General features: G+C 41.4%; 1 protein-coding gene across 7 annotated transcripts in view; it reads left to right on the top strand.

Annotated features, from left to right (window-relative positions):
* Positions 1-11,607, top strand: part of herc1 (HECT and RLD domain containing E3 ubiquitin protein ligase family member 1) — a 273,938-nt gene that overhangs the window by 228,206 nt on the left and 34,125 nt on the right. For all 7 annotated transcript variants that reach the window (XM_072282232.1, XM_072282231.1, XM_072282229.1 and 4 more), the window contains 10 exons: positions 61-181; positions 1,016-1,162; positions 2,097-2,198; positions 4,057-4,230; positions 4,334-4,627; positions 5,703-5,768; positions 5,847-5,972; positions 7,327-7,465; positions 7,580-7,761; positions 8,490-8,645. In XM_072282232.1, coding sequence (XP_072138333.1) covers positions 61-181; positions 1,016-1,162; positions 2,097-2,198; positions 4,057-4,230; positions 4,334-4,627; positions 5,703-5,768; positions 5,847-5,972; positions 7,327-7,465; positions 7,580-7,761; positions 8,490-8,645 — 1,507 coding nt within the window. The remainder of the gene's footprint in view (positions 1-60; positions 182-1,015; positions 1,163-2,096; positions 2,199-4,056; positions 4,231-4,333; positions 4,628-5,702; positions 5,769-5,846; positions 5,973-7,326; positions 7,466-7,579; positions 7,762-8,489; positions 8,646-11,607) is intronic.

The following is an 11,607-nucleotide window of genomic DNA, read 5'->3' as shown; positions in this document are numbered from 1 at the left end:
CTCTTTCTCTCTCTCTCTTTCTCTCTCACACTCTCTCATTCTCTCACTCTTATTTTCTAGTGGGTGTCAGAATGGCTTGGTCTGTGTCTGGACAGTTCCACAGGATGCCTCCAAAATATCACAGTCCACTTCCAGCAGCTCTGATGAATGGTGGGAACAAGGAGCCACGAACCAGATAAAGGTGAACTGTTGTATATTTACAGAACTTACTGGATTTGTCCTGTTAGTCAAGGGTTAGTGTTGGGATACTGATGGGTATCTTAGATTTTGTACTTATCAGCCTAATCATGTCCCAGTTTTCCAAGGTTTTATTTATTTTGAGGAGATTGGTTTTAATGGGAGGGGAGGTTGATTTTTCTAATTTAAAACTGTCCAATTAAAATCATTTAGGCTAGTTCACTGTCAGTAAATCAACAGGACCTGTCATCTGAAACACAGAGGCACGTGGCTAAAGTTGCTGGGCTCCTTGTGATCACATATTTAATTCTAGCCAGAATGGAGAGATTGTTGTCACTTTCCCGCCTAAGCTCCACCAGATCGGTAAATGATCATCTCACGGTGAGGACCTGGAAAAACATATCTCTCCCAACTGGTTCTAAAGGTGGGTGTGGAGATTCGTGCATAGAAATGTCATTCCAGGTCCCAGAAGGAAAGTTTTGGTCTCTTTTACCATTCAGTTCCTCCACACCACCCACTAACGATTGTGTATAATCCCCGTAGAGCCTATGGTTTATTAATGAGACCTTAAAATTAACAAAACCCAGCTTAATATCTGCTGTAAGAAAAACGTTTCCCAATTTCCCTTCCACCCATCATTCAGAACTCCAACTGGGGATGAAACTGTGACTTCGTGTCAAGATTTTAAAGTAGCTTGGTTTCTTACTGTTTCTTAATATCTCTCTGAAGCACATTAATTTCTATGATAGCCATAACTCTTGAGTAGAAAATTAACATTGTTATTATAAAAGTTTATTTAATATTGACTGTCAATATTTTATTGTAATGGAATTTGAAGAGTGGCTACAAGAAAGCCGAGGAGGCAATATGCATCTTTCAACTGAAGGGGCATATCACTCCAGTGAGAAGTGTTTGCTTTAACCCCGATGGGCTGGTCTTGGTATCTGGAGGACTTGGTGGACTGATGAACATTTGGTCACTAAGGGTAAGAAATTAGATTGTCATGTGGTTTTTGCAATTCACATAATTGTACCCAAAATATTTAAAACCATTTTGTTCTAAGGAAGACTTGCTTTACAAATAATCAATTCATGTTCTGAAATTAATTTTATTACTAACTTTATAAATGTGTTATTCTGTTGAAATGTATTTATTTTGGTTTATTTGTAACTAACTTGCATGTCTGCTCTGGTTTCAGCCATGATTTAGTTGGTTGCACCCTTATTTTGGGTCAGAAGTTTAGTCAGAGACTTGGGAACAAGACAGTAATTCTCCCTGATATACAACCAACATTTATCACTTAAACATCTTCACTAAAAACAGGCCATTATCACTCTGATACTAGTGGGAGTTTGCATATAACACCATGTGAATTTATTAGCATCCTGATAGCATGGAAGTCCGTTTATAAATGCAAGTTTTAATGTCTTTAAAACCAAAATCTGAATGTTTATGCCTTTCTTTTTGATTTTTTTTTCTCTTTGCCTCCAGCCACCATATCTCCTCCAATCTTTACTTCCTTTCTCCGAACTGTGTGAATGCATATAGTGTCAAAGTGTCAAATTGTCTACCTGAGTCAATAATTACATTCGTGCTTTTTATAACTTTTTTTCAGATATAGTCCTTTCAAATTAATGAACATTTTGTTCTCCTAGTGTTTGGCTGACCCCAGGATTCCGGCCTCTGCTACTTCCTTTACTGGTTATCAGTGGAAATTCACAGCTTGTAGATGACGTGTGAAAAGCAGTTCTGATTTTTGTGGATAATTTCGGTGGCTACAATTAATTTTAACCACAGATTGATGCCTCCCCTGCAGTTTTGCTAATTTAAAATTAGAGCAGAAAATGCTGTAAGTGCTTGACGTCAGTTAAAGTTCCTATCTGGACTCATAATCATTTATTTGTTCCTGGCCCTGACAGGATGGCAGTGTATTACAGAGTGTGGTGACGGGATCTGGTGCTATTCAGAACATAGCCTGGATCCCTGATATTGGTGTTGTGTCGTGTTCCAGTAGATCAAAGGTAAGATCTGAAATCTGGCTGGCATTGAAATGTTATGTGAAAAATGTTTCTAGTCTGCATTGTGCTTCATTAAGTCAGCTTGTTCAAAGTGACAGTGATAATTGTACTAAATGTTCCTCAAATATTATGGTTATCATGAGACAAGATAAAGGCATAGTCAAAGTCACTGCAGCACTCGTGTTTGCAGATTTGTACTTCTGTTAGTTAGTTCAGACCACTGAAAAATGCTTCAACATTTATACCCGACAAGTGGGTGAGCCCAGCTGTGAAGCTGTTCTTGTAGAGTATAACTGGATTTGCCTCACTGTCATATTGCAATTGGACATTTAAAATAGAACAGACAAAGATAATACTTTCAAAGTGGTTGGCTCCAGAAAGAAAAAACTTTGTTAGCAACATGCAGTAATAAGCAGAAGTCATTAGTATGCTGTTAATGTTTAACTAGTTCTTGTGTACTTTTACAGTATATTGTCCATCATGCAGTACAGCAAGCTTGACATACAATAATATACCAAAGCAGTTTAACTGAGTTGGGTTTTAGCTTTGCATATGATTCTCATGGACCACACTTTCTAGCCTCTTTAAGCAATGATATTGCCTGGTGTGGGGTCATTGGAAAGAGACTTGGAACATGGCAAGGCTTGAGGAAATATGGTGAATGATGACTGGAAGAATAAATACAAAATATTCTGCAGATTCTGGGGTCAAAGCAGCACTCACAACACGCTGGAGGAACTCAGCAGGTCAGGCAGCATTCGTGGAAAAGATCGGTCGACGTTTCGGGCTGGAACCTGATGAAGTGTTCTGGCCCGAAATGTCGACCGATCTTTTCCACTGATGCTGCCCGACCTGCTGTTCCTCCTGCGTGTTGTGAGTGTTGACTGAAAGAATAAGTGGTGACTTAAGACATTTGTTCAGTGTAAGCCATTCAATGAGAGTGAATGGCAGTGGAGAATTTGAAACCAATAATATTAGTACCTTGAAGGTATCAAGGTTGAATCCTATGAATAACTAGTGAATGATTACATTATTAAAGATAAATGTTTAACATTAGGCATGCTTAGGCTTACTCTACAAGAGAAAATTGCTTTGCAATTAGAGCTAATAGGGTAACCAGTTTAATAAAGTTAACTTTGTGGTTAGCAAAGTTCACATGCAAAAAAAAACAATCAGGCTTGCTATAATCCTCATGTGGCACGTACACAACATTAAAATTACGATAAAAACAGTGCCCGTTGGAATTAACTGCAGCCATAATGAGATCTCATCTATGATCTTCACTGAACCAAAACTGCCATTTAAACTCTCTTAAAGGTAAACATTCAATAAATAGAATGATGCACCATAAATAACTCGTAGGGGGTAAAATAAATTGATGTTTATTCAGCAGCTTTCACATCCTTGGGAAGCAACCAGTACCACCCCATCACAAGTGTCATGTGGTGACCATGGAAGCAAACTTGGACAAAATTAGCACAGATTCTCAGAGAAATGATCAGTTAGTATTTGTTGATAAAAATGGACAAGACAGCATTGCTGCCTCCAGATAGCATCAGATGTGTCTTGTGTAAAAATAGCACTTTCAGCATTAGTTATTTACCCAACTTGTTCAAATCTCTGGAAGGGTGAAAGTACAATAAACCTAACAGTCACTTTAGGAGCTGTTGGACCAAGTACATGAGAATCAAAACCACTTGAAAGAGATTGTTGTTGAATTTCTAAAATTAAAATATTAAGTGATGAAGTTTGCCCAAGCACCTGGTGTCACTTGTGAAAGTTTTGATTGATTAACAAAATGTGGTTACTTGAACTTTTTAAAACGCATCATAATGATTGTGACTTTGTTTTGATTGACTAGGATGTGTTGGTGGTAAACTGCACCAATGAGTGGATGGCTAGTAACCACATTTTAGCCACATGTAGAACTTCACTGAAAAAACAAGGAGTTTCTGGACTAAACATGGCACCATGCATGAGGACCTTTCTGGAAAGGTTGCCAGTCATGTTACAGGAGCAGTATGCATATGAAAAGGTAGCAAAACCAACAAGACTGGAACTGGACTGGTATAATATCTGATCAAAATATCTAAAACAACAGAATTATTTTTAACAACTGGTTTGTTTTTGCTTTTTAGCCTCATGTTATATGTGGAGACCAACTTGTCCACAGTCCATATATGCAGTGTTTAGCTTCGTTAGCCGTGGGCCTTCAACTCGATCAACTCTTGTGTAATCCACCAATCCCACCCCATCATTCTGGTTGTCCGCCTGATCCTTCCACCTGGAACTCCTCTGAGTGGTCCTGGTTGGAATGTTTCTCCACCACAATTAAGGCTGCAGAGGCATTGGCAAGAGGAGCACCATTACCAGAATGCTTCACTGTTCCGGACCTAGAGCCTGCACCAGCAGAAGAACTGGCGCATGTGATGGTAAGATACTCCACGCGTTCTACGGGAAATCCTGAGCCGCACACAAAATGCTGGAGGAGCTCAGCAAGACAGGAATAAACAGTCAATGTTTTGGGCTGAGACCCTTCCATCAGGTCTGGAGAGGAAAGGGGCAGAGGCCAGAATAAGGAAGGGTGGGGGTGTTGAGGGGTGATAGGTGAGGAGGGAAGGTGGCTGGGTGGGGGAGGGGAGAAGAAGTAAGAAACTGGGAGGTAATAAGTGGAAGAGATGAAGGCCTGAAGAAGAAATAATCTACTAGGAGTGGACATGGAATAAAGGAAAGGAGAACCAGAGGGAGGTGATGAGCAGGTGAAGAGAAGACAAGGGATGAGTGTGTAACCAGAATGGGAAATGGAAAAAGAGGGAAGTATTTCTGGGAATTTAGAGATTGCCATCAAGTTGGAGGCTACCCAGACAGAATATGTGGTGCTGCTCTTCCAATCTATGTTTTGCTTCATTGTGGCAGTAGAGGAGGCCATTTTCAGATGTGTCAGAATGGGAATGAGAAGTGACATTGAAATGGATAGCCATGGGGAGATCTTGCCTTTTGCAGCAGGCACTCGATGAAGCGGTCCCCAATTTGCATCTGATCTCTCTGGTGTAGGAGAGACTGTACCGACAGCACCAGATACAAGGGATGACCTCAGCAGACTTGCCGCCTCACCTGGAAGGACTGTTTGGGGCCCTGAATAGTGATGGAGGAGGAGGTGTAAGGTCAGGTGTAGCATTTGTTATGCTTGTAGGTGCCAGGAGGGAGATCAGTGGGGAGAGATTCAGTCTGTATAATGTTTTGCTAATGATAAGGTTGTGGGACATGCCCAGCAGGCCAGTCTACATTTGGGGTGGGCGGTGGGAGATTGGAATTGGTTATTACACTATACTTGCATTTGTAGCATGATGATCAATTGTGAATGTCTGCGATCTGTACTCAATAAATACCTGATATCCTTTCATACGATCACTTCAATAAATATAGTATTATTTAAAAATTGAATTCTCAGTGGGAACTTTGGATGACATGTAAGTTTCACAACCTGCCATTTCTTCTGAATTGCAGGACAATAGTAAGTGGTTTGCTGGAATGGATGAGCAAATTATGTCCTGGGCAACATCCAGACCAGAGGTAATTTCTAGTTTTACATGTATATTTCCTCTGCTTAATGTTCATGCAAAGATTAGAACTCATCTCATATCAATTTAGGACTGGCACCTTGGTGGAAAGTGTGATGTCTACCTTTGGGGAGCAGGACGTCATGGGCAATTGGCTGAAGCTGGAAGAAATGTTATGATACCAACTATTGCACCTTCGTTTTCACAAGCTCAACAGGTCAGACTGCTTAGTTTAAATTCCATATTATTCTTACAATTTAACAATAAGAATATTAATTCAAAACAGGTGATTGATATTAAAAATTTGGAAACAACTCAGTTTGATCCTTTCCTAAACTGCAAGTCATTAAATGCAAAGCTGTTCTTTCTAGACCAAAATAATCAATTTGATATTCTTAATTGTTACTTTGGCCCTTGAGAAAATGCTTTATTTTCTGTTACTCACAAGCCAGATAGTTTTTGCAATTTCAAAATGAGAAGGACTAGAGGAAAAACAATGTGATGGAATTATTCAGCGGGTCGAGCAGCATCTGTGGAAGGAAAGAAATGATCAACGTTTGGGGTCAAAGTCCTGCGTCAGGAATTAAAATGTAAAACTAAAACTAGAAAGGAAGTAAAAGGCTGTAGATTCTGGAAATCTGAAACGTCAACAGAAAAAGCACAGCAGGCCAAGCAGCTTCTGTGGAGAGAAAAGCAGAAGGAATATAGCTGGTAAAAGACCCTTCATCAGAACTAGGAAAGTGAGAAAACAGGTTAGTTTTAAGTGGCAGAGAAGATGGGAAGTAATGGAAGGAACAATAGAAATAATTTTGACAGGATGAAGCCAGGATTGTTAAATTAATTCCATTGTTACAGCACTGTCTAACTGGTTGATCAGTGAGGCCAGCAGAGGGTCATGTGAAATCTGTAGAACTTCAGACCAGAGCCATGCTAAACCCAAAATAGCTGGAAATGATCCTCTCATCAAGCAGTATGGATGTGACCAGTTCTGATACATTTTTTTTTAATTGAATTATCTGAAATTATTAAATTTGGTATCTGGGAACATAGATCATGCTACAACTACGGGCAGTTGGAAACTCAGGAAACTATTGCCCCTGCAGATTGAATGGAGGTGCTCCACAAAGTGGTCATCAAATGTGGGTTTGACTTCACATCAGTACAATGAAATGCAATATACCAGATTGCAAGAGCAGGTGAATCTCTGCTTCACCTGAAGAACAGTTCGGGTACCTGGACGTTGGGGAGGGCTGAGGTAAAAGGACAGCTGGTAAATAAGGATGATAGCAACATTTAATTTTCATTTAGAGATACGTGAATGGGAATGAATGAAGGGATATAGACCATGTTCAGGCAAATTGACTTTGTAATTAGTATAGACATTGTGGACCAAAAGACCTCTTCCTGTGCTGTACTGGTCTAAGTTCTGTATGTCGCATCTTCTTCAGTTGCATAAGAAGGCTACATGAGAAGGGGAGAGGTCATTGGAAAATGAGAAATAAAATGTAGTTTGGCTCTGCTTCAAACTTAAAATATTCTAAATAATTTTATTGATTATTTTGCTTTTGCAGGTTATTTGTGGGCAGAATTGCACTTTTGTTATCCAGGCTAATGGGACAGTGATGGCATGTGGAGAAGGCAGCTATGGTCGACTTGGACAGGGAAATTCAGATGATCTTCACGTGTTGACTGTCATTTCGGCACTACAAGGTACCCAGACTTGCACAGTAGCATCTGCTTATTAAAAATGAAGGTTCTTGTCATGTCTTCAAATCACCTTGTGTCTGTTTGCACTGGTGGTCCTACCACTTGTGTATGTGACAGGTTTTGTGGTAACGCAGTTGGTGACATCCTGTGGGTCCGATGGCCACTCTATGGCTCTGACGGAAAGCGGGGAAGTCTTCAGTTGGGGAGATGGTGACTATGGCAAGTTGGGCCACGGAAACAGTGATCGGCAGCGTCGACCACGACAGATTGAGGCACTGCAAGGAGAGGAAGTTGTCCAGGTAAAATTGTGTGCAGGAAAACTCAGTAAATGAATTGTTGGCTAGACTTGGCTGCTTGTTCTGGAGGAGAAGCTTGATTATCTGTGTAAAAGCACTTTCCAGCAAGTACCCCGTCTTCGGTTTCCGAACATCCTTCTCCCACCCACTACCTTCACGTTAAATAATCATGTTTGTTAGAACTTGGCATCAGCAATTGCAGATCCAAAGATGTGATACAATAGGTGTTGCTATCATAGTTTTAAGGTTGGGAACAAGCTATGTGCTAAAGTTCTTCTGTTCAGTTCTTTTCACCATTTCTCTAATTATGTAGGATTCCAAATCGTCCTGTAGCAGGAGCCAAATAAAATCCAGGCTTGGGTTCATGAGAGTCAGGCAGGGAGCTACCTAATTACTGGATGGTGGTCACTTCAGATGAGGGAGCTCAGCCATCTTCTGTGGGCAAAACATTCTCCTCTGTACCCTGAACCTTCAGCCACACTCTTTGTGGGGGCACCTTCAGTGTAAAAGTATATTAGTGTTGTAGCAATTTGGAGGTATCCCCCATAAATCCCTCAAGCAAATTTGTCATAAACCTTCAAACATCTTTCTCCACATTTCCTCCTAAACACCTCCCCCTTTCTCTCCTAGTCAACCTTTGGCCAGTGTTTGTTAATGAGTCTGATCATCTTGTGTTATTTTTAATATAACTATTGTGCTATTTCAATATCGTGTGCTTCTGTCTCAAATAGATGTCATGTGGCTTCAAGCATTCAGCAGTAGTCACAGCAGATGGCAAGTTGTTCACCTTTGGAAATGGCGACTATGGCCGTTTGGGACTAGGTAACACATCCAACAAAAAGTTGCCAGAGAGAGTAGCAGCACTGGAGGGTTATCAGGTTGGACAGGTATCGTATTACATTTCTCATTTACCGCATCAGAACGGTTCGTCATTTTGAAATCTCTTTATAGCCTCTTCTGCCCAACCCCAGTCTCCAATTAAAGTCCCTCTTTAATAACATTTCTAATAAATCCCTCACACTGTCCCTCCCATACTTAAGGACTTTAAATATAATATACAGAGCTGACCCCTGTACTCCAACTGAGGGTGAATGGGTGTTTTATAAAAGTTTCTTGCTGTTGTTCTCTGTCAATAAAGCTATGGAGCTTTGTGTTTTTTTTTAGTTTGGTCACAGCTGCACCCCAGAATACCTTGATCAGCATTTAATTCATAATAACTCATTGTCCTTCGTACCAAATATGATGCTATGTGTCTGTCCATTTCGCCAGGTCTGTCTTATCCTAAAGTTTGGAATTCCTAGTTTATTGAGTTTCCCATTACTTCCAAACTTTGGAATTCTACTGTATGCGCCCAGGTTCAGATCATAGTTGTAAATCAAAGAATGTGGGTCCCGTAGTTGAGTCCTGGAACTATGAGGGCCTCCGTTGGTCAGGGTTGTCCATGGATGTTGTGTCCCAGCTGTCTACCATAAGGAGAGCAGGTTGTTGCCCATGTAGCAGGCTCCCTCTCTCTACACAGCTGATGAATCCAAAGGAACGGTAGAGACCAATAACAGTTTGGCACCAGCGGCATTGCAGGGGTTGCCAGTCAGGGTTGGACCCAACACAGGACTGCTTTAGGGACTCCAGCTCCAGATTTTTCCTTTGGGGTTTGCTCCCGAAAGCCTTCCCCATGAGTGGGTATAGCTGCAAGGCAGCGGAGGTTTGAGATCAGAGTTTTCCTCCTAGCTGAGCTGCCAACCATTGCTAATGAGCCCCATTTGCACAAAGCGATTTGCACAAAACATTTTCTAGGTAGTGAGAGCTTCTTATCTGCACTACCTCCCCGGCTGTAAAAACCTTAAGGGACCAGTAACAAACTAATGAAAACAGTAAGTGTTAGAAACACACATGTCAGCAGCATTGTAGAGGGAGAAACTGAAAGATCTAGTTCTGGTGAAAGTTTATTGATCACCAAGAGCATGACGTGAGGATTCAGCCCAGTGGAGTGGTCTTGCTGCAGAAACCAGAGAGACTTCCAGCATCCTTGGTGGCTACACGTGTTCAGCTACAGCTCCTGACCGAGTTCATAACACTGCTGGAGCTGTGAATGGACCCCCTGTGGAACAAAGGCAAAAGGGTGATTGGTGACCATTGGGAAGAGTAGGAGATGTAGGCGGGTGTGAAAGTTACCCCGTGCTCTCAAGCAGATCTGCTGTTCAGCAGGGAGGGGGGAACTGGTTAGATTGGCCTCTCAGTAAAAACAGTCAGGGTCGTCTATGACCCAATGGCTGTCTCTGCTGGATAGTAGCGGAGAAAAAAAGACAAGGGGAGCTTATAGTGTTAGGAGATTCAATTGTGAGCAGAGAAGACAGGTGTTTCTGTGGTCAAGCAAGATTCCCAGATAGTATGTTGCCTTCTTAGTGTCTAGTGGTTCCAGGGAATCCTGAAGGGGAGCAGGATCAGCCAAAGGTGATGTTGCATGTTGGTACTAAAGTCTGTAGAAAAGGGGATGAATTCCTGCAATATGAAATTTAGGGAATTGGGTAGAAGGTTGTAATGGCTGGATTACTTCCTTAGCCACATGCTAATAAGTATCGAAACGGGTGGATAGATCTGATGTGTGCCTGGTGGAAGAATTGGTGCTGCAGAAACGGCTTTAGATACTTGATGAAGATTACTTATAGAGCAGGTGGGATCTGTGCAAGGAGAATGTCTTGCACCTGAATTGCAAGGGGAAGAGTATCCCTGTAGGGAAGTTTGCTGATACTGTGATGGGTTTGGCAGGAGACGGGAATCAGAGCAGTAGTGTACAGTGGTAGAAAGGGAATCAAGCACAGAGGATAAACTTCAAGTGAGTCCAGTAGGCAGAACATAAGGGGAATGATGAGGCATATAGGAAGACTGGTAGGATAAACTGCATTTGCTTTAATACAAGGAGGCTGATGTTGGAGTGTGGATCAACCCATGGAAACAATATTCTTACAGTCACAGAAACACATGGCTGAAAGAAGGGGAGAACTGGTAGCTCAGTGCCCAAGTGTATAGAAGTCTCAAGCTGATGATGGTACGTTAAAAGGCTTGGGGACATGAAGAACATCAAGGCATTACTCAGGAGGGATGTTTTGGAAAGATGAGGCCATATGAGTAGAACTTAGAAATAAGAAAAGAGCCATCATTTTGCTGGGGTTATAGTACAGTACTCCAAACAGAAGAGATAGAAAAGACAAGTAGACAGAGTATAAGACAGACCATGGCTAGAAACAGCTGCTTTGCAGGAAAAGCAAGGTCCAGTCTTTAAACCAGGAGCTAGTGAGAATTCAGGGCCAATGTGTTCCTGTGTGAAAGGTAAGGATGATAAGATTAGGAACCGGGAGATGACAAAAGACATTGAGCTTTGATAAAGGGGGTAGGGTGGTGGGGAAGAAGCATTTAACAGGAGAGTGGACAACTGAAATAGAAGATTCCCTTGAGAAATATCGAATTGGAGAGTATTGAAAAATAAAGCAAGGTAAAAAATGGACCATGAAATCATCATTGGCAGATAAAATTGAGAAAAATCCTTGGGTATTTTATCAGGAGCAAAAAGATAAACCAGAGGAACAGTCTGTGTGGAGCCAGGGGATGTAAGTAAGGTCGTAAATGAAGACTTCAAATTTGTGTTCAAAAGTGATAGGCATCTTTGAGTTCACGAAGGGGGAAAAATCCCAGAGACTGATGAGATGTATTCATTTGCCTATCAAAATGTCCCTTATTATCTACTTCTACCACCACTGCAGGCAGTAAATTCCAGGCACCCACCACTTGCTTTGTATTTTAAAAAAAAAGTTGCCTTTCACATCTCCTTTGGAATTACCCCCCCAACACACA

This window comes from Mobula birostris, chromosome 18, assembly GCF_030028105.1.
Source record: "Mobula birostris isolate sMobBir1 chromosome 18, sMobBir1.hap1, whole genome shotgun sequence".
NCBI classification, from domain to species: domain Eukaryota; kingdom Metazoa; phylum Chordata; class Chondrichthyes; order Myliobatiformes; family Myliobatidae; genus Mobula; species Mobula birostris.
This window is presented reverse-complemented; position numbering and strand designations above follow the sequence as displayed.